The 24,228-nt window shown below is 34.2% G+C and overlaps 1 protein-coding gene across 1 annotated transcript in view; it reads left to right on the top strand.

Annotated features, from left to right (window-relative positions):
* The window catches only part of FMN2 (formin 2), a 152,963-nt gene that overhangs the window by 25,231 nt on the left and 103,504 nt on the right, over positions 1 to 24,228 (top strand). The window contains exons 3-4 of the mRNA XM_053973973.1: positions 4,340 to 4,487; positions 8,807 to 8,868. Of these exons, the coding sequence (XP_053829948.1) occupies positions 4,340 to 4,487; positions 8,807 to 8,868 (210 nt within the window). The remainder of the gene's footprint in view (positions 1 to 4,339; positions 4,488 to 8,806; positions 8,869 to 24,228) is intronic.

Below are 24,228 nucleotides of genomic sequence, written 5' to 3' on the forward strand. Positions count from 1 at the left end.
CTGAGAACACACCGACACTTCTATTCTTCCCTTTTCAGGATAACTTCAAATGTTTATAGTTCTAGTGAAAAAATGTTCAAGTTTACTATCAAAAAATAAAGTTATGCAAAATAGAGCCCTATTACATCACAGCTCAATACAGGAACCATCAGGCATATTAGTACCAATGCACTCTCATGCAAGAAAGTTTAGAGGTACTGCTAAAGTGCTTCCTCCCTCTACTGCGACCCCATATTAGAGCATTGTACTGCTCTTCTGCCTCACCTTTCCCACCTGACTGTGCTTTGGCTTTTTTCCTTGAGAATTTTCTAAATATTTCTGGTAAGTTTTTCCCCCCTTGATCCTCACATTGCTAATGCATGCTTTTGCAGCCATTTGGGGAAAAGGTGCATACACCTATTGCTATGTCAACTCCATCTCCTATACCTCCTTTAAGCCTTTCTCACAATGGCTGTTTTTGTTCTTTGAACTGGAAGCAGATAAACAGCTGATTAAAAAGTGAAAAGACATTGAGCAGATGGTTGTACTACCTGTATATCTCCAGGAGCAATGTAGCCCACATTCAAGGTTGCATGTTATATTCCTGCAGTGAGGGATATCTGTAATTCAGTCTGTGGCCCAGGAAACAAAACTGGTCTCTCTGTGTGAAAATGTGTGACCCTTTTTCTGAAAGGTCCAGGCCTGCTAGAATGACTTCTGATGTTTGCTGCAGGTCTAACTCATGGCCCTACTTTTGGGCTCACCAAAAACATGGCAGTTGCTAGGGGCCTTTCTTTGAGCAGCTTCCAACATTCATTTCCATTTTTAAAGATGAGCTGGAAAGAATCTCCAGCTCGAGCAGTGAAGTGAATATTTGATATTTCATTTATTAGGTAGTTGAAGTGTAACACTGTGGTACTAGAGAATGAAAGGTTGTAGCAAAAAGCATGCTCTGTGCATTCTCAGGGCTGTCTGGGAAGAGAGTGAGTTAAAGTACAGACCTGACTCTGTGATTTTAAATGCTAGCATCTATAAGTGGTAAAATGTATATTGATTAGGTACCATCAGATTCTGTAGGCAGTTTGCCTCGCCCATGTGCAGATGCTCTGCACTTTTAAGAACCAGTGGAAAGTGCTGTGTAAGGATGTGTGGAAACAAGAACTCTTCTTGACATCATGTTTAGTGCACTGGACTCAGACAGCTTGAAGCTTCCAGTGTCTGAATAAATAAGACTGGGATCAGTCATTACTAGAACATATATGTGATTTTTTTCCCTCAAAAGAGATGCTTTAAAGACTAAATAGTGGAGTTTGAGCAAGATGAAGGGGAAATTCCAGATGTATCCAAAACTTGATCACGGTAAGCATATTCACTGACTGTATGTACAATGATATTTAGTAAAAATTGCCTCTGAAATGACAAGATTAAAAGAGAAAAATTTGAATGTGGAAATCAATGTTCATGGATGATTGTTTTGTAGTTATTAATACTAAAAACAAATCTGATTTTTGTACATTTGAATTATTTTGTTTCTTTTGCTTGGGACTTCGGCATCACAGAATTGCATATTTCTTTCTTCAAACACTTCTAAAAATCATGCACATTTATGACATTATCAGATTTGGAAAAGGAGAAATGAGGTGGGTTAGTATATTAACTGACAAGGAGCTAAAGACAAAACATAAAGAGGATTAGGTGTTGGACCATAGCTTCAGTACATAGGAATAAGGATATTCAAATGATTTGTATCTTTTGAAGGGCATGAAAGTAGAGACGGGGTTAATCTTTTCCCTTTTCAAGTGTAATTTATGGACTATGAGCTTGCCATCCAGAACTTCAGACTACCTTTCTGTCATGAGGGCATGAGGGTTTTTCATATTTCAAATAGCATTTATAAGCTTGCAAATAATCTGAAAGTAGTTACTGTTAAATACCTTATTTCTATGGATAGGCTTTCATTATAGTGCAAGTCCCTTGGAGGCATTTTTGAAAATCTACATTTACGTCTGTAAATTTCCATTACATGAGGCGTCTGTTCTATTGTCCTTCTCTGTATTAAATAGAAAACAAAGAAATTCCCCCCCCCAAATGCAATGCAAACAAAAAATACTGTCTTTTGTACTCACAATGCTGGGTTAAGAGTTTTTTATCAAGTTGTGTGATGTTTTAATTTATAACTGCTTATATTTTATATGCCATAAATTATATCAGCAAAAACATAGGTACTTCATATTTTCTTACCTTCATAATGTACACAATCTGTACAATAATTCTGAGGGTTTTTTTTTTTTGTTTTCATTATTTTTAAAATACATCTTGGTTCATGTACACTAATCTTATTTCAAGAATCTGTTGCTAAATTGTTGTATTATATCTTTCAAGAACTGGCATGGTGAAATGTCATGTCCAGGAACAGTTTAACAGTTTGTCTTTCTTATTTATGCTGTGTCAACATTACCTACAGTCAGTTGTCTTTTGTTTTACTGCCCTATAACCCTACATGTAATCCTACTGAATGTCATCTGTGCTTAGCCAGTTAACCCTGTGCAGAGCATGTTTTTCCCTGTGTTCCCTGGACTCTAAAAGATGGTAGAGTGGGCAAGGAAAAAATTAGTTCTGGTTTGTCTCAATGACTTTTTCAAGTCTTATTTTCCTCTGTGTTTTTGAGATTTAAATGGTGCAGAAACATGACTAATAGCAAAATCCAGGACTTTTTCTTCACACAGCACATACAGGTACAACTACCTCTCCTCCTTACTCAAACAGTATTGGAAGTTGGGCAGAAGCTCAGAAATACATATCCTCTAAAAAACTGGAAATAGACAAAGGGAAAGAATTAAGTGACTCAAAGGACTGAATTAATCAAGCCTTTTCAGATGTTCAAATAGAGTAGCATGGTAATACTACTCTAAGGGACAGGCTTTTTGAGGATCATGGAGTTCAGGGCTATGTAAAGAACCTGATGTTATTTTTTATTAAGCTTTTTATCCATTTATTTTTACCTTTAATTAAAGTCAATGTACGTGTCTGGATTTTTGCCATGTTTTTCGTACTGGGAGGGTCTAATGAGCTTCCTTTGACCCTGACTGAGGCAACCTTTATAAAACAAAGGTTTTTACTTTATTACCAGCATTTGTCTGTTCCAAGTAAGTTGCTCCCAATAGAACATTTTTACTCTTACAACAATTTATTTCTAGGCAAGTAGAAACTTAGTCACATAGAATAGTAATTATCCGAAAAACAAGCAGCATTTTCTTCTTACTCCTGCATATCGCTTCAAAGTTTATTATCTGTCAAATTTTTTAAAAAAGAGTCTTAATCTAAAAATGAAATATGTACCAGCATTTATGCAGGCAGTAGAATGGATTAAGTCTAGAACATCATTTTTGTAAGAAGGTATTACTGTGATATGACTCTAATTTCATCCCATGACTTTATTTTTTTCTGATTTTGTGCTACAATATTTGCGTCTTTCCAGATCATTTGCCAGGAAATTTACTTCTGCAATTGCTGTGAATGTTCTCTATAGAATTTACAGTATTATAAATGTTTAATGACAAGGTGTGCATGTTGATGCAGACTAGGAGAAGAATATTTACAAGAATAACTACTTGAATTGTGGTCATCTAAAATCTTGCTGTTAGCTTAAAGCATAAGTCTGCCCTCGTTTTCATCAGAAACTCTCTCTGTGTCCTATTTTTAATCATAGACTCAAACTCAAAGCTGTTGAGCAATAAGGATATAATCTGATTTGAACCCAGAGGGCTGAGAATACCTTTAGCTGTTGTCTTTTTTTTTTTTTCATTTTACCCCAAAAGAGAATCCACCATTTTTACCTGCTTTTCTAAAAATATTAAAATGGAAATGATAAAATGGGGCTGCAAAGAGTGAATATATCAGTTTCATTTCTGCTGAAATAATTCTGCTCATTTTCCTTGCTTGTGTGTTTGGTGTAAAATGATTATGTACGGTGTGGAGAGAAATATTTCCCTCCAAGCCATAAAACTGGACATATATAACGAAGTGCACTCATGATGGACAGAATGCGTTATCACTGTAAGAAAAGAAATGGCAAAGAGTTTCTTACTCAAAGAAGTGCTGAACTGTATCTTAACGTGTTGTTGGGTTGTAGAAAAGGAAAAGCTTAATTTTCTGTTGTTAAGGAGCAAAACTATTTTAATATAGATTTATCTTAAGTCTTTATCAGACTGAAGAGCATAAAACCAAGTCTGTCTTGATATAGGGGATGTTGAGTTATTTGTACTGGAAACAAAAACTTAGATATTTTGACCTTGTCTTTCTATATGAACTTTTCCACTGTTTTTTTTTTGTTTGTTTGTGTTTGTTTTTTAAATCACAGCAAGACCAGCTTTATACTTGGGCTGCAGTTAGCCAACCCACACATTCAAGAGATTACATTGAAGGAAGCTTTCCAAGGAGAATTCCATCTGCATGGCCTCCAGCCAGACCTCCAGATGAAGAACAAAGGCTCAAAAGTTCAGAAGAAGGTACAGTTCTTGGATACAGAGAAGATAAATGTATAGGATATAGGAAGCTGCTGTGTTTTAGAATCTGAAATATAAACTTAGTATCTTAGCTACTAATAAACACCTGGTTTTGAGAATCTTGGAGTAGCCTCAGAAATAATGTCAGCTAGTATGAATCTAATAAAAAATGTTCACCAAAAATGCATTCTTTTTGTTAGCAACCAAGATGTGTACCTGGCATCTGTTAAATAATGGATTTTGCCAGGTGCTGTGATCTTTATTCTTTTCCAGTATACATACCTTCAGAGCTAGGAGATATGAGTTTTTTTCTTTTCTTAAAAATATGAAAACTTCAGAAGATGACTGGTGCTATACTGAAAGTTATTAGAGTGGTGTAAGGTATTCCTTTGTAGATTCAGCAGTCCTGTGCTGACAGAGGGGTAGGAAAAATGTATCTGAAAAAATAAAATGAAGACTTATTTACAAAGTCAGTTTACCTTAAAATTTGTGAGGTTATGCTACCAGATGAATTTCTGCAGTCTTCATGATGCTCTTTAAGAGCTTTGTTGACACTGACAATTAAAACCAAGCAAGAAGAAAACCTCCCTTGTAGTTGACAAAGAAATTTAGAGGATGACTTCAAGCCTGTTTTCTGTTAGTAGTGTTGACCCATAAATACCACAGGTTCTTGGAAGCTTTGCTTTCTATTAGTATTCAGCAGCTCTCAAAACTGTAGACTGCATTCATCCCCATGCTGTCCACGGAGAGCCACTGGGTATTCTCAAATTTTTCATTCCTTTCCACTCCTCCTTTTCATTGCTCGGAGTTTAAGAGTTAAGTCATTCTTTCAACAGATCTCTTTGTATTACTTGTAGGCTTTGGGTGGAGTTAATTTCAGATTTGCTTCTCTTTGGGACTTCACTGCCACTTCCTCTGGAACATGACCAAAGTAGTTCTTGCACGGACACCTTTTACCATGGCGACATTTTACTTTTACTGGTATCACTTATTTCAGTGTTCACAAGCGAAACAAGTGATGCCAACAAAAATGCAATACTGTTGTATTATTCCGCTTAATGCTATGCCTTTTACCAAAGGAATTATATTGGAGATCAAGGAAACGTTTCTGCATCCATCTCACTGATGCAATTCAGAGAGTGGAACTCTGCAGTACTGGATTGTTGAGCTAGTCCAGGTTTTAACCAATGATCTCCTATTTTATGCTGTATGCAATGAAAGTGCTGTCATATGTGGTGGTAGAATGCACTGCCATCTACTCTGAGAGTTGTGTCTCTCAGCTGGGAGACTTACCTAATGGATGCGTGATCACACTACACTATTTATGAACATACTGTGCACTGGAGAAAAAAAAAGGGTGAATTTCAAATTAAATTGTTTTGAGGTTTTAACCCAGCAGAGGTTAGTGTAAGTCAACAAGAGTTTAGTTTCTCTAAAATCTAGAAGAATGTTGATAATGTAAATTATTTTGAAATTTAAAGATGCACTTAGAAGTATATTTCTATTAAAAGGACAATACTAATAATTTTTAAATGTATTCATTTTGTATGTGATTTGTTTCCAACCTATGCTTTTCCATTTATTCTACCTACTACTACACAGATGTAATGTGTACAGGACTTGTCTATTCCGTTTCTCATCCACTGCCCTTTCAAAAAAACTGCAAAAATATTAAGAAATAGGGTTAGAAACAGAATGAAAAATTGTGTATTGGGAGTTTTTCGGAGTTTAATATTAGTTCTTAAGATGTATTTATTGAAATTTTGGTGTGATTTTTCAATGTAGGACATGGAGGAAAAGTTATAATTCTTTTGAATACAATTCAGGCAGATGAATAATTTAACTTTCTTTAATTGTTCATATGCTTGCCATTTGGAAGAAGCCAGAGGTGAGTGATGTGAAACCTGAGGATAAACACCTTCCTCAAAATTTGTAGCTAAATTAATTTGTGTATTTACGCCTTTGCAGTGTATAGGGGACAAATATTTTTTAAAAGGTTTAAATTATTATGTGCAGGGTAGCTGTATTTTGTTTTATATATAATTATTGCTGTCTGGATTAAAGAGATATATTGACATTAAAAACAATAGCTCATAAATAAAAATATGCATTTTAGACAAAAGCATTGATTGAGAGAGGATGCAGCAGGATGTTTTTATAGAATCTTTGTTTTTATTATATACATTAGCATTAGAAAAATAGTAAGCCTTCAAACCTTAAGTAAGGCAAGAGACAAAATTCTTCAAGGCTTCAAGTAATCCATCCTAAATTAGCAAGTAGTTAATAATCTGTTTAGTACAGTTTGTATTTAATAGTGTTGCTGTATGCTCTGTATCATGTGAAGCATTGCTGGATGTGTGAAAAGGGCTGTTGGAGTGGTTGGGAATTTTTTGGGTTTTGGGGCAGTGGGTTTGGTCAGGTTGATTATTGTTGTTTGGGGAATTTTGAGGCTGGTTATTTATTTAAAAACAGACATTTGGAAATACCTAATATGAATTTGGGTTCAAGTCAGCAAATACTTATGCTAAAAACATTTTTCAGTTCTGGATTCAGTTAAGGTTTTGGACAAAATGAGCCAACATCACCAGTAAGATCAATGTGTATGGGAGTAACTTTCTATTTCAACACTCAAATCTGTTCCTGTCTCTTCTTATGGCATTTCACTCCACCATTATCACATCTCAGCACATTGCCTGCATCTAAACTCAACAGGGTATTTGAAATTCAATTATTTTAATTCTTTGCTGATGACACTATTCTACTTGACATATAGGAAAAGGCAAGTAAGCAGGCACCAGAGCCCAGTCAACCTGTCTCCCATGGGGCTATTTAACCACTTGTGAAGACATTCACAGATTATGCAACTTCTGCAAAATTAAACAGTCTCAGCCCACCAAATATCAGTGTGGATTTGCAATCTGAAATCTAAGTTAGTCACTTAAAAAAACCCCAAAAAACAGGAAAAAAAAAACAAAAAAAAAAAGTTTGATTTGCTTTGAAGGAAAGATTTCATCTCTCACACACCACTCTTCCTTTCTCAAACCTTTTTTTTCTAACTGTGGTGGTAGTATTTGGGGATTTTTTTTTTTTTTTTAATTTTGCTCAACAAAAAGGGTTGGTTTGCTGGAAGTAGATTGTATTTGCCAAATTTTGTCTAAATAACCTTAAAGTTAGCTGCTCAGATCAACCTGACTTCAGCTTATATCTAGAATCCTTTTTAGAAGGGTAATATTTCTAAGGTAAAAATAAGCTAGATAATTCTGTCATATTGTTAAATATTGACCAGTACATAGGAGTGGTGTGTTCCTCTTTTCTTAAGCACTTTTGTGTAAGGGAGTTAGCTGTGCTAATTTGCACAGCAGAAAATATTCAGCATTGTGGGTGCATGTCTAACACTAGAAAATCAGCATAGAATTAATCTGTTGTGAGCAAAGATCAAAAAGATACTAACACTTCTCTCAAACACAGAGAAATCTAAAATCTAAATGATGAGTTATTTCTTGCTAGATGCAGTTTATCCACATCCAGGTAAAAATAGTTGTGGATTGTTAATTTTCAATCCTTGTGACATAACTCACACTTGCAATGAAACTTCTTCCTTGTATGTCTTGCTTCTCAACAGCTGTGATTGTCAGAAAGCTGTGAGGAGGCCAAATGTCCAAAAATTACGAATCCAGAAGCTCGGGTTCATAGCTGCTTCACTCTGTCTACAAATGGTCAAGAATTTTCCCTGTTGAATAATGGCACCTTTAAACATATAGGAAAGATGCCACACATATAGTCTCTGGGCAGGCATAAGAAAAGCACTTCTTGTTATGTGTAAATAACTGGGTTATGATCAGTAAAGAGGCATCATTAGCTGTAGCTCCTAAACTGATTAAAGATCTTTGCACTATGTAGCTGCTGTGGAGTTGTTTGCTTGTTTGTTGTCCTTTTCCTGATTATTTCCTATCAGGCAAGGAAAGTGAGACACAGTGTAGTTCTTTAATGTCAGAAAAGCAATCTGGTTTTAAAATAAGAAATAGGATATAGGTGTGGAGTGTCTTATGTCTTGCTCTATTTTTAAGATCTGTATTAGTACCTATGTCATAGTGGAGTTTTCAAATTTCTCTGGTAGTGGAAGAAAGGAAAACATAGTTGGCAAGAGTCATCCGTTTTAAGGACAGGTAATTTTTGGGATAATTTGGAAAGTGGGACAGTTAACATTCTTTTCTTTTTAACTTTACACTCCTTTCATGAATTTCTTAATGTGCATTTCAAAAGATCAGTCAATTTTTTTTATTTATAGAATTTTAAAATCTGTGTCTTCTTTTCAAATTCAGTGTTGAAATCTACAGTCCTAGAAAAAGAGAAGCAATGCATAGATGGTGTTCAGCGGGCACAGGTAAGATTCTAACAGAAATGTTTTATCATTTTATAAAAAGAGGGCAAAAAGCAGTACTTATTTTCAGATATTTTTGAAATAGTTTTGTGTACTAAATGTTTTGTATGAAAAAATTCCAAAGAGAGGGTGTTCTATATGCTCTATGGTGTATGTAGGTGTAAGGACTGAAGGTTCCTGTCTGCCTAAGGTGATTCTTACAAAATTTTATTGTCCACTCAAAAGTAAGTTAACCCTGTGATGGCAGAGGAATATTTATAAAATATCATATTATAATAGTTAATCTACAAAAGTGCATGTAAGTAATAGTGGCAGGGATTTTTTTCTGACTCTCTCCTCAAGCTTACAGCAGTGGTAGTATGTGAACAGGTTTAGAGAGCATGCTGGAATTAAAAAAGAGATAATGTAATACTGGGACAGTGGAGACAGTCTGGGTTGGACTTGTGCCACAGAAATAGTCTATCTTATTTTTTTAGCATGTTACCATACATGTTCTATTCATCATAAAAGGTGGTGCAGTTTAATGGGGCTGAGGAACTTCAAATTCTGTTTCCTCAACAGGAAACAGACTTATCTTACTTATGGATAACACTATTCAGTTCTGGAAGTCATTAGAAGGAAGGCTAAGTTCTGAAATCTTGGTTTGAAACAAGCAGTGACCAAATACTCTTGGAATCTCTTTTCTTCTTCCTCTGTTTCCCAGCTTGTCTCCCTCATTTCCCCCTTTGGGTTTGTTTTGGGCTATTTTTATGGGATGTTTTTTGTTTCTTTTGGTTTGCTGGGTGTTTTTTTTGGGGTTTAAGTGGGTTTTTTTGGGGGTTTTGGTATTTGTTTTGGGGTATTTGTTAGTGACAGGACAATTCAAGCATCACTGTATCAAGCAGCATTTGTGAAAATAGTCAGTAATTTGCTTTTCAGGGAAAAATAAGGAATGTGAAGTTAAATACATACTACTGATCATTAGACCTACAAATTTCATTTGAGCTTGATCACATATTTTGTGAGCCATGGGTGGGGAGAGTATATGTATTAAATTTATGATTTGCCTTGACAAACAATTTTAAAGAGTTCTTCCAGCTGGTTAGATAAATTCTTCTAACTTCATAATATGGAACATTTTAAAACTGCAGCTCATTAATTAAAATAATATTACAAAATAATTCATCATTCTGGTGTTTTAAGTTTAACCTAAAATATATTTTTCCCATGCTGTTTTTATATTCTAGTCACCAAGGTTTTACTAACAATGGTTTCTATTATTAATTGTGGGAAAGCACTTTTTCCTTATACTTAAAGAAAGTTGGTGCATGTAAGGAGCATATTTAACCAGTCTCTAGAATTATAATTCATTGCAAGAAATTACCTATATAAATGGCTTTCTTATTGGAAATGTAATTAATTGAAATAGGGTTATGAATATGTAGTTATTTTACCTACTAAAAAAAAAGTATTATGAGAATGAAGTTTAACCAGGAGCTATGGAGCACTACATGATCACTTGAATGGCATTTATTTGTGTTTGGGAGCTTGTCTTTATTTTTAGAACTAGCCTAGTATGTTGTCCCTAAATTCCATTTGCTAGTGTTTAGGAGATCCCCATCCCTCTTACTCTGTGGTGATCTCTTATGGCAGTAAAATGAACTTCTGTTTTATACTATTATTCATCAATGACCTGCAGGACTAACATGATCACCTCACTTGCAGAAAGTCATCTCAAGTTTTTGCTGTATTATATCATCATTCTGGTCTATTTTAAAAATCAGGGTGGAGATTTTTTTTCTTTTGAGGAACTGTATGTGGATAAAATGTTGTCGTATGTTTAAATTATTTCTGTAGTGTGCCAAGCAGTCAAGAATATTCTACCTATCTATCAATGTTTCTATGTATAAATCATCAACCTATAAAAACATCTAGAAAGTAGCATGGCCATCATGTTTGTAGGTAAATCCTGTACTGTAAATTCTTGGTGTTATTTGCACATTTTTTAAGCAATGAACATGTTTCTATTAGAGAACTACCCTCTTGTGTGGACTGCAGTTTTAATTTCTGAAAAAAGAAAGCATTGGCTGAAGTTAGGCTAGTGGGTGATTTTTCTCTTTTCTTTTCATACATAAATGAAAGAGAGCTTGACGCCATTGAGCAGGACGGGAACAGAGAACTCCAGATCAGAAGGCTAAGAAAATGAACTCTCTTTATTTCAAATGTACCGCTCTATATATAGAGAACATCGAGAAGACTAATTTCATTGGTCTTAGAGTAAAAACATGTCTCACCATTGGTGTGCAGTGAATGACGCACAGTAGCAGAACATATTTATAAACAATGTGAATAACAAGGTAGATTAGAGAATTATTTACATTCTTTCCCAACTGCTTCCCAGGCTCTCGCCTGGTTAGAAAACCTTTCTCTTTCTCTCTGAATGAGCTGAGAATACCCATAGGAGCTCTAGTTTAAAATGTAAAATGATCAACCAAGTCTTCTTACAAACATCTTCCCTCTCCTTTCTCTGGGAAAAGACATTTCCCACATACTATTCATATAATTGAAGATTGTTGGCCAGAACACAATTGTAAAATGATGTGATGATAAATTATCTAATTTAGGATAAACAATTAACAAAAATAATCAGAACAATTTTAAATTAAATGCATAAGTAATACAGCCTGGATTGTATACTTCGTTGTCACTTGAAGGGGTTTCTTCATATATATCCTCTCCATTTCCTTATCTTTATAATTTTATAGATAATCTACATGTTTTACAGCATAATTTCTGAACTTTTTTAAGAGTGTTTTTTTGAGTGCAAAATATCTATTTTTTCTAAATTACAGCTACAAAAAAATGAGGATGTGGGGGTGTGCTTGCTTTTAATACAGGAATTGTTAAGTGGTGAAAAGTAAGAAAAATTGGCAGCCATTTCAAGTCCTGGTTTTGAAATGCCAAATAGCAACGATGTCTGCTTAGTCTTCCCAGTACGAACAGAGAACGTTTTGTTAGGCTTTAGTGAAAGAAGAAGAGAAATATTGAGTGGCCTAATTTAGAAACTCCAGCTTCAAACCTGATCTTTAAGTTTGACAGCCGTGCTTTGTGCAAGAGCCAATTTCTGTTCTGTTTGTACCCCTCATCTTTTGTACTATCCTCGCAATTTTTGTTACATTTTAACTCCCTTTTCAGAGTAGCTTGATTTTGTTTACATGGTAGGTAAAAATAGATTCTTAGCAAAAAGATGAAGGAAAAAAGAATATTTTAATTGTAAAATGAGTAAATGTAAATTAGGCTTTGGTTAGTAGTGGGACACAGAGCCAGAAACCTAAAGTTGTTTGAAAGGCACTTAAAAGCATTGTCTTCTACACCATATTAAAAAATTATTTTAAAATTCTATGTTTGATCATTTGTGATGAGAGTCTATTCTGTGGACCACACAAATCTAAAAACAAAGTCCTTATTACATCTATTTAATTGTCAGCATCCAGATATAATGAATACTTCATGCCACTTTGTGCCTGGTCCTTGTAATCCCACTTCAGGAGAGGAGGTTTTGCAAGACTGCTGCAGTCTCTAGCAGTTTAGTTATAAGATAGTTTACACTGACTTTTAAAACTATATTTACATCAGAAAAGCTTGTCATCAAAAAATTCTTATGCTCATAATGTTTCTGTCTTAGTTTAGTTTGGTTCATCACATTTTACCCAACAAATAAATCCTCAGCCAAAATTATATACCTTTTTGGAATTCCAAGCACTTCCACTGGTACTAAAAGTCAGACAAAATTTTGGCAGTTCTGAGGTGCTGAAGATGGATTTCTACTGCATAATCTATTGGCATATTTTCCAGCAATATCATAGAGAAAGAGTGCTAATCTTAAAAAATAAATTGTAGGCCAGGTTTTGTCATCTTGAAGATACTTTCTGCTTTATAAAAAACAGACTCATGGAGGGTATCTTTTGAATATTCCTAACCACCCCAGTTTACTCATAACTCCTCTTTCAGTAGGGACCTTTCTTCTTATGCTAGTTTTTGACTATGACTTATTATAATTCCTTAGGGTAATAGCTTAGTGATATTGGAAATGTTCCAATTTTGACACTTAGTAATACAAGAAAAAAGGTTCTGAAATCCTTTAAGATAAATACATAATCAGTCTGTTTAAAAAGTATAAAACATTGGTGGGACTGGAATTTACTTTTCATTATTTTAAAATGTCACCACTAGAATTTGTCTCAGAAACATGCATGCTGCCCAAAGCTTTCTCTTAAAAGAAATTTCAGAGATTATTTTTTGTAGGTGAAGGTAAGATAAAGAAGGTAGATGAAAGATTAGTCTGAAATGGTGAAATACAAAAAAGAATTTTTAAAAAGGTGAGATTTTATAAACCTGCTTTAGACTGTTATCAACTTGTAGTCTGGTATAAAACCTGTTTTGTTTTGGTGTCACATGGTTTTCATCAGCACATAGGCCAACTATAGACAAGACTAGTGAACCCCTGGCTTCAACAGGAACCCGAGGAAAATTGGGAACTCTTCCTCTTTGGCTCACAAACAGCTCTGTGGCTGTGGCACTTTTAACACTGCCTGATTCTGCATGTTCTTTCTTGAGATACTTTTTAAGAAAAAACCTGTGAAGAAGTGTCATTCCCCTTCCATCCTTTTGCTTTTTGACAGGTTACTTTTGTAAGGGGGAAGAGAAAACTTGAGGAAGCAATGAATAGTTACTCTAAAACAATTCTTTTCCTACAAAGATGACTGCCAGAGCCTTAGATTTCAGCAGGGAAAAATAAGTTGCATACTTGGGTAAAAAAAATCCAACCAAAAAAATATATGACATATTCAAAAGGATCTATTATATACAGTTGTCTCATTGAGGAAATAAAGGATTATGACAAAAGATAATAGCTTTGGATGTTTCCATATGAATCAAGTGATAGTAAATAGAATTGTATATCATCTTTTAAGAACTGTACCAATGTAAATTTTCTGCAATATCATGCCAGCATACCCAAAATTCTGAAAAAAAAGTTTAAAAAACTCAGAGGTATTTCTCTTGGGTTTTTTATCTTGCAAAATGTAAACCCATATTTGTAATATGTGATGTAGAGGACCTTATATTCTAATTGTAGATCCAGTGTTAGAATTGCGTAGCTTAGATTTAAGCAGTTGAATTTTGGGAAGCATATGTAGATAGATGGTGTTTTCTTGTTAGCATTCAGAGTAAATGACATTTTATCAGAAACATGCAGAAAGGAAACAAAGTTTGCAGGAAACGAGATGATACAAACCTGGCAGGGTCTTTACTGCCAGGGTCATGGGATCTGCTGAAATGCAGAGTGTTTTGCTAAAGACAGTAAAGGAGAATTTAACTTTATGGAACTCCAGGACAAGGTAAGTGCAATTCAAGTATCTTATGTTCATGAAACATAAATTTTGTGCAGAAGTTTGAAGTTTTATTGATGGAATTCTTAGATTCTTAATATTGGGAGTTACTTTTCAGTTGAAAAGTGCTGCCTTTTTCAGGTTTATTTTTTGGTTTGTTTTCAGAAAGCCTTACAAGCACAAATAGATGTTTTATTTCCTAAAACTGTAGCAGGCAAATTAACTAAGCTTTTTGACATAAGAAGTGAGAGTCTCGGAGTTGAGACTTTAATATAGCTTAAACAGAGACTGTCCATTCTAGACTGTGCTGCTTCCTACATGGCTAGTAGCCACTTTGTAATTAAATACTGTCATCTCATACTGTTGGGGTTTCTATGGTCATGAAAGAAGGACGAGAAGACAAATAGAAATATCAGAAACGAGGGAAGAAGTACTTTAGAGTCTGAGGGACAGCCTAAAGAAGTCCGCTTGCTTAGCCACTAGATGGCAGTTAAGTATTTTTGAATGGATTGCAAGGCACTTGCAAGTCATTCCCATACGGCCCTGCAGACACCCTACAGCGGGAATTTTAATTTTTTTTTTGGTCCCAGTCAAAGGAGTGGCTTTCTGCTAATTAATAAATTAGCCTTTAGAATGTACATACACTTGCTCTGTTTAATCTAACCAAGATTTAGCAATCTGAGCATCTCTCAAAACAGATCCTCTATTTTCCCAACTCCTCAAAACACTTAATATTTAGAAAGTGCTGGTCTGTCACTGTTGTTTTGGTTAGTTAGTTGTTTTTTTTTTAAAACCAGTGAAATGAAAACATTTTGTTTGGTCTACCAGCCTTCTGGATGACTGCCTTTGAAGTGATAATTAAAAAATTATCAATGAATTACTATCATTTAAATAAACAGCTCAATATTCTGTTGAAGATGAAATTTGTTTCTTCAACCACAATTGTGAACCCATTTTCTATTTAGTTCTGATGAGGCAGAAGTTTAAAAAAAATAAAAGGAAAAGAATTGCATCAGACATAATTAATTGACAAATACATAGAATATAAATCACAGACTAAATATTTAAACGAAAAAAACAGGAGTATAGAATGTCATGCCTGTGTGGTAGAAAAATGTAAGCAGTTAATTCTCAGAACAAATATTAGTGTTTTATATTGTATCCAGACTTCACAATACTTGGATTGACTTCTGTTATTTGCTTGAAGGCAGTATTTGCCTTTTTAAAAGAAACAATACATTTCATTATTTTCAGTGGAGTTACAATAACCCATTTTTACACTCTTCCTCCTAGTCACGGCGAGACTAAAATTTGTTTTCTCTAATCTGTGTTCTTAATGTCAAGATGAAGTTTTACTTCTGTGCTCAGTTACAGATTCTTTATTCTCTTTTTCCACTTTTATTGAGACAGCCATATATCATAGATCTGAAACATAAAAATCATAGCATAGTTCAGTGTTGAGTGGACATTAGGAGGTCATGATGTACAAACTCTTTTCCACTAATGCCCTCCTCCAAGCAAGGTTAGCTTTGATGTTTGGTGGTTTTTCTCAGGACTTTGCTCATCTCTGAGTATGGGTATGAGCTAATGGTGGTATGTATTTTCTGCTTTCCCTAGTCTGTGATAAAATGGCAAGTCTTGCTCTGTTTCTGATGTATTGTTTTGATAACAGCTAAAAGAGATGAAAATGTGTGCTCTAAAAACCTGTATTTCCTGTGAGTTTTTCCTAATTCAAGTCTTTTCAATATTGATTAAAATTCTTAAGAAACTGTGGGTCAAGTTCTTGTAATTAATCTCATTTCACAGCTTCTTCTTCACAGATTTTATGAGAATGTATATTAATAATAATAACAACAATAGTAATAATGTAGATTTTGCATCCTTTTATCATAATGGGCATTCTTCTTTTTCCATTCTGACTGTGCTTTATACTTAGACAAAGATGGGGTTTTTTGTCATTTTAGGTACAAATTTTTGGACATGCAGCACCATTGTTAGGGTTTGGGCAATAACTGATCAGAGGAAAAGGAGAATGAGAGTAAAACTGAGAAAATATTTTAACAAGAATTGTTTGGCAATGCTTTAAACCCTTGACTATAATATGAGAGACTTTCACTTCTTGAAAAAGGACAACTGTGGAATAGGGATTACACAGAGAGAATTATCACTTTTCTGTCTGTGTTTGGTTCCAAGCATTAATGCATTTCTTCTCTTGCCTTTTACAGTGAGTTTCTTGTAAAATAATAACAGAATACTGTAACTTCCCTTAGGAAGCAGTGAATGCTAATGCATGATAACTATATATTCATTGAAAATTCTGTTTAAATTGTTTACTTTCTTCTCCTCTGACTTCTCACCGTTCTTGCTCACGAAAATAAATAAATTTGAGGTAGTATTTATGTCATCTATGCATTATTGGTTAGAGCAACATTTATGAGCTGTATTCATTAATAATTAAAATACAATTTTTTTCTTAAAGTCTTTAAACCAGAAATCATATTTCAGATGAAAATCTATAAACTCCTTTTATACTAAAATACAATTTGTACTGTAAGTTCCATTATTTACTTACAAAATTTCTCTTATCTTTTGGAGACCAGTGAAAACAGATTTTGTTTGTTCAATGGTAACATCCCATACTTGGATTATGTAGAATATTTTTGGTACTATAGTATTTACTTCTCAAGCTTTTTTGAAACAGAATTCCACAGAAATTGAAGAGAACAGATGAAGAAATTACATGAAATACAGGAAAGCAGTTTGAAAAATTGTATGTGTGGAAGTCTGTGTGTGTGTGTACATATCAGTATGTGAACAGAAAACTTCCTAGCAGGAAGTTCCTAGCAGGACATTTCGTTTGGCAAATGTACTTAAACTATTTGAGAGATCTTCTTCACACAAAAGTGAGAACTGTTTCAAGTTCTTCTTATATATTTCTCTTGGCATTAAATACCAGGTGCTACCTTTTAGTGGTGTAAATCCTGAGATTTTCTACAGGACCCTCTATGTAGAAGAGAGATAAGAAATGCTTTTCTTAGTAAAAATAAGCATTCATTTAACTTAAAAATGCCCTAAATAATTTAAAAAAAAAAAAAGAAAAAGGAAAAAAAAAAAAAAAAAAAAGAAAAGAAAGAAAACCAAACAATTATATACTGCCAAACCTAAATGAGAACTTAAAAGTGAGGCTAAGAATAATTTCTACTCTTTGGATACAAGACAGAGTAACCATCTTATCTTCTACTTACATTTAGATCAAAAAGTTATTACATTTTCCATCTTAAGTTAGTATAAATAAAAGCAGTAAAAACACTTTTTTTCCTTTTCTGTATTTTGAATACCTGTTTTAGTTTGTATTTATTCTTTAGAGAGCAATCCCAAAACTATTTATAAAGACTAACTTGCATATTTCAAAATGTGTAATTACTAGTTATGATTATTCAACTTTTTCTAAATATACAAATTGGGTTTTTTTTAATGTTCATGATACCAGAAAGATTTTAATTAACTTCTCAATACTTAAAGCTCATTTTTGATTACTTTATTTTGATTGACTATTTTAAGGTTCTTTCACTCAAAGTGATACAGTTTTGTTTCTAATATAGCTTTCACACTTTTAAAGAGTTAAGGAAGATGAGAGACTTTCAGGCCCCTGCCTTCATCATGTTCATTGATACATATGTGGAGGCTCTCTTTCCATTTCTCCAAACCTTTTCTGTTGTGAGTAGTAGGTTCATGCTTCAGTGTATCTACAAAGATTTATTCTTACTGTGGATTTTTTTTTTTTTTTTTTTTTTTTTTTGCTGCTTTTCCCTGTTGGAAGCCTAAGACAAAAGCAACATGTGAACCTCCCATTTTGTGGTCTGGCTGAACTCTTAGATGAAAAGGGCAAGTACTGTGTAGAAGTATCATACTCTGGACAGTTGCTTATCAGGATGTGGCAAAGCTCATCTGAAAAGTCATTACCTTTCTTGATCTCCCCTACTAGAGCTTAAAGGTATTCCAAGCCCTTAAAATTTAAACCATTAATGTTCACATTTTGGCTCATAGAATCCATATTGTTATTTCTAGCATAAAAGCTTAAAATTGTTGCATATAAAGAGCATGAAAATAATAATAGAATTAGTTTGCACAGTGACTGCTTTCCAGGTTGTTGGACAGTTTCAAGTGGAATTGAAAATCAGGGAAAGGTCTGGGGTGAAAAAGTTCAACACCTTTCTCTAATATGTCAATGCAGTAATGTTCAAGGTATGCCAGATTTTATGTTTTAACATAATGAGATTAATTGTTGTCTTGGCCTGGATACACAGGAAAACTAACCAAACACTTTAGTATCATAGTTGAAATACTTTAGAAAAAACACAGGTGACAGAAGAAAGGAAGCAATTAATCATGTGTTAGGTATTTCAGTAAGCAATCTAATATTGAGGAGAAAATAAATCCAGACAGTTTTTATCCCAACTTTTAAGGAAATCTGTGACTTTTAAGGTACCTCTTGCTTATAGACTGTTGACTTAAGTGGCTAGGTTCTAGTAATCTTTTCATCTGCACTAGCAGTCTCTTTGCAATCCACAGCACAACAAATAAAAGACAACTAAAACAGGTAACATAATGTTATATTAAAATTAATAAAGTTCAGCTTTTCTTTCAGTACCCAGTCTCATTTACATGCTTGTTTTATGCTGGATGAGTGATAGATAGTTAAATGAATTTCTGAGCTAAATTAAGATATGTAGATAGTAATCCCCTTTTTAAGTCTTATTTATTTCAGTATTTTTTCATGCCTCCCTAATAATAAAATTTCGTTTAGGCCAGGACAGAAACATTCAAAATTTGAGAGGGACTTTTTGGTTGGTTTTTCAGCCTAGATAATCAGGACATTGCTCATTGCACATGGAACATGCACAGCCTGTTTGAGAAATGCTGGAGTCTGTTCTATAGCCATACACCTCTCACTGTATTTTTTCCTCCTCACTCTTTCATACTCAAGCTACCAGGATAAAGTGAGGGTTAAGTTTCCACAAGTGTTATTTGTGAAAGTTTAAAGTAATACTACGTAATACCACAGAAATTAAATTTGACTCCTGTGCATCTTCTCGGCTGGTCAGTGGTTCTGTGGGATTTCATTTTACCTTGTCTTGTCTGTAGTCTATGAAAACTCTTTGGAGGTTTCTATCATAGTAAAACCTGGGGATAGCCTAAGGTTATTTTCCAACTAAGTTAAGAGTTACACCTTAAAGAGAGAAAACTCTTTCAATCTTTGATGTATCTCAAGTTGATTATTTATTTAAATGGGTAATGTAAAGAAATGAGATCTTATCCTCTGAAATATGCTTAGCTCAGGGATAAGGAATTCAAACTGTTCAGGAACAGAGACTTCAAGAAACTAAGCTCTTTTTTCCTCTGACTTCCAGCTTTCCAAGTCAGCATTTGCAATGCATGCATCTTTCTTCAAAGGTGTATGTTCCCTGTTGATTCTTTGTTAGTTTATTTGAACTATTTGAACTTCAATAATTATTATTCTCTGTATGCAATGGTTTGGGTTTTTTTTGTCACACGTGATAGGTGTGACAAAACCACCAGGTTGATTAGACCTGTCTCAGCTCTTTAGGACAGGAAGAGCTACCTAGTCCATTGCCAGCCTTGTGCAGGCTGGTGTAATCCATCTTTTGCAATGTTTCACAGAGTGGGAGAGTAGCTCACACCAAATAAGTTTTATGACTTCAGACAGGGCAATGCACAACACTGTTTTTGTTTCAGGGCTTCCTTGTTCATTGCTATACTGGGGACCTCTGCATCACTTCCTTGCAGTTGTAGGAAGAAAGATGGGCTATTGTGAAAAAGTGTACCCCTTGTGCAACCTCAGAATAGTAAAAGTTTCACTCAAAAAGGTTTAATCAGGTAGTCTGAGGAAGAAACTAGTATCCAGTACTAATTCTACTCTGTCAGCAATTCTCCCTGATGCTATTGGCAAGTTTGCCAACTTTTGACTCAATTTCTACTGCTGTAAAAATAAAATGCTACAATGGACCTTGAGATTAAGTGAAATGTGAGAATTAATTAGATGGTTGCTATTTTGTATGAATGTCAATCAAGTCTCCACCAGTATAAATTTACCAATTACTGTAGCACTAAAAATGCCTGTTTAAATGTTGTGTCTCCTTTTCTTAAGGTTGATCTGCAGTTGCAAGAAGTAGCTTTGAAAATGAGACAGCTTTAAAGAGAGAAACCTGAATAGAGATCACATTTCTCTGACTGAATTAAATTCTTACTGTGGCTCTACTTTGTGCCATTCGGTGAGCGTGCGCGTTCAAAAATGTTTCACTTCGCGTAGAAAAGCAGCATTTATTAACAGAGCAGTTGGAAAGAACATCCTTCCACGTTCCTTTGCAGCACTACCAGTGCCACCAGTTGCTCCCAGGCACACTTAGTAGAAGACCTGAGGGGCCTTATTTTGCCATCTTAATTCTGTTTAACTGTATGCTTCTATTTCCTGTGTGTTCTTGCAACTAGGTAGCAGCGTAGATTCGTAAATTGTGATGTAGAGAAACTAAAAAGTGAAGTTTTTTGCAAAAAAAAAAAAAAAAAAAAAAAGGAGAGAAATCAAAGCAAATATTATCCTATCATCTAAATATAAATTCCATCCAGAGAGGAAATTTCATGACTCTAAGTGACAAATTGCTGAAAATTGTCAAACTGCTGATGCAACTTTTTGACTTGTAATAGTATAAGGTATTAACTTCTAAAACTAAGCTATAATATGCCTTTATTTTTCAAATATGCCACAATTACTGACAAGAACTGTCATTATGTTTATTTTTTTTAAAAAAAAGATACTTTATGACTGTTCATAAAGCATTCAAGTGAATGAAAGCTGAGTTAGAAAGATATAGACAAGTGTATTATGCAGACACACATATATGTATTATATACATACATAGACTATGGCTAACTTTTACAGATGTGGGGTTTTTTCCTGCCTGGAAATTTATATAAGTTTCAGTCACTCACCTGACAAACTAGGTTGTCAGCTCCGTAGAAGGAGGTAGCTGCACTCTGATCTTTTACATGTTTGAAGATCCTGGACATGTTCTATCTATATAGGTCAGCTTTATGCTGTACATCTGAAATGCACATGTGGAAAACATGACAAGATTGGAATGAATTCTATGTAATGTACATGTGCAGATCCAAGTGTACAACCTTTAGCCAGCAAAGCAAATATTTCCAGATCCATGTACAAACAATCCATTCAGCGCAGCCAAAGAGATCAGTCCCAGACTGAGCATCCAACTCATTGCACATGGAACATGTACAGCCTGTTTGAGAAATGCTGGGCACTGCTCTATAGCCACACACCTCTGAACTGTTTTTTTCCTGCTCACTCTTTCATACTCAAGCCACCAGGATAAAGCAAGGGTTAAGCTTCCACCTTTCTTTCTTTCTTTACAGAAAGAAGACTGTTCCACAGTACCTGGGTCCTGGGTAAGAACTCTAGGCAAGACAGAGTTTCCTCATATCTCTTTAAAACCCCATAGGTTTCTGCTGTGGAATTGTCCCCTGGATTGGAAATGAAGCTTTTTTTCATTATGTGTGTGTGTGGGTTTTTTAATCTCAGTCTTCTTTCTGATCCTTGTCAATAGCTTTTGACCATCTTTTACATGTATGAAAAATTAAGTATTCCCTTGATTATTCTCTAAGAAAATAGTAGAATTTTCATTTCTGATTGGATTTATATAGTCTTGATTTCCTTCTTGTTTGATAAGCCCTTTCAAATCTAGAGGTCAACTTTAAACTAGGACAAAGGCAAAAATCTAATTAAACTGCTCTGAGGGCATCTTAAAAGTCTAAATGAAAAATGTCTGTCTAAAATAATTACTGAAACACATAAATACTGGGGCTGTGTTTTGTTTTGCTTTTGGTTTCCTTGTTTTTTAGACCAAATAAATTTAAGTACATCATATCCTCTGGATAAATATCTCTTCATTCACATCAGAGTCTTGTTTGTTCATACTAATGCTGTTTCTATGAAAACCTGGATACGATGGTGATTGTTAGGTATAACACGATAGAAAATCACCAGCTTGTTTGAAATGCCGTATCTCGAGGATAGCAGAAATGCTGCTTCTTAGGGCATGGCTAAACAGCCCCTTGAATTCATCAGGACAGTTTCATTTCTTGTCTGAATTGCTAATTCATCTCATTGCATTGCTTATTAAAAAAAAAAAAAAGACTTTATAAAATAGTTCTTCTCTTGAAAGAAATTTCATTATCTGCAGGGTAAATTGTCTTGCAGAAGAGTGGATTCTAGGTTTTTCCTGCAGCTAACGTAGAATTACAGTATTCAAGAATTACTTTTTCTTGGTAAAAGTTGAATCTAATCTCCCAAGTAAAAGAGTGTTTAAAACAGTGAACTGTTCTGACATCAGCCATTTTTAAGGCAAATCTCTTCAGAGTCATTGAATATTGTGCCTAATCCTGTTGGCTGCAGTTTGTTTATGGCAGAAATGAATTTACTGTATCTTTTATAAAACCCTTGTGGAATGTTCTTACAGTATAAAATGGGAGCTTAGGAGAATTACAGTCTGGGGAAACTGGATTTGATCTTAGCTGAAAACTGGTGTGTGACCTTAATAATCCTATCAACACATTTCCTTTGGTAGTGTTGCCTTTTGAAGAACTGATAGGCCTTATTGTATTTGCAGGTGACTGGTGGCGGATAAGAGCAGATGAAACAAAGGGATAAACAATATTGTATTTCTCCTTTATTAAGAAATTCTTCAGCAAAACTGTTGCTGCTATGAAGTATAGAGTTATTAAAGGAAACTGTATGGATTGAAGTACCATGAGTAATTTGCAATGGGAATGTCTTTATCAGCTTTTTTTCCTTCTTATTATACTGTTATTATGTTCGTGTTAATTCCTTCATTATTCATTTTTTCACGTTCCTTTCTCTGTTTTACATTTTTTTTTGTCAACCTGTGGCAGGGAGACCTAGTTGTAATACACAACCTTTGGTTCAAACTGCTGTTCCAGAAAGTTCAAACAATCTAAGAAATTGTAAGTTTTTTGATAAGGGTACTTCAAAATCAAACAATAATTGGTTTAAATGTTGTTGCTGTTTTACTTCTGAGATTGCTTTAGGACAACTAAGAAATTCTAAGATAAGTAAGAAATTGAAATTTTACATCTGAAAACAGATTGTCTGCAGAAACATTTTTTAAGTATTGTTTAACATTATAATTTATTAATTATCCCCAGCTGGAAGTTATAACTTTCTTTTCCAGAAAGAAAAAATTACTTTTAATAGTTTCGTGTGTCAAAAGATGAGAAAAATGTTTTCCTGAACTGAATCAAGGCAACTGGTATATCAAGAATTATATGTTTATTTGTAGGCTTCTTTACAAAACCTATAATTTGAATATTTGAAATATTTCCTATTAAGCAAGCCTAGGGTCTCATCTGAGATGCATATGATTTGGTAAAAGGAAATAAAAAGTCACTTAAGTTTTTCTGTAACCACTTGTGAAACCTTTTGCATGACCATCTTAATTCAACTAAATACTTGAAGTGCTGGCTAATATTTTAAATTGAAAGAAAAAACAAAAGTACTAAAAAGGAAATGTCTGCAGCTAGAAAATTAGTTTTATTAGAAGATTTTTTTTGTTGTAAGGTCAAGTCTATCTCTTCATCAATCCTGAATAAGCACAAATGGCTATTTTTGGACAAGATTACTTCTATTGGCAAGTATGGATGAAAGCACATATCCATTACATTTAGTACAGTTTATTACAGATATTTTTTTTAAATTGTAGGAATTAATGTGCCTTTAAGGTTAATGGTTCATCTATTTAGTCTACAGCAAGCAGAATCAGATGCTTTAGAGAAAGAGATAAAAAATGTGGAACATGTCAAATACAGAATAACCATTCCAGGTTCCAATCTTTCCTATCCCAGTCTGTCACTTGGCAGAGGAGATACCAATTTGAATTAGGAT

Source organism: Vidua macroura, chromosome 3 (assembly GCF_024509145.1).
Source record: "Vidua macroura isolate BioBank_ID:100142 chromosome 3, ASM2450914v1, whole genome shotgun sequence".
In the NCBI taxonomy this organism is placed as follows: Eukaryota; Metazoa; Chordata; class Aves; order Passeriformes; family Viduidae; genus Vidua; species Vidua macroura.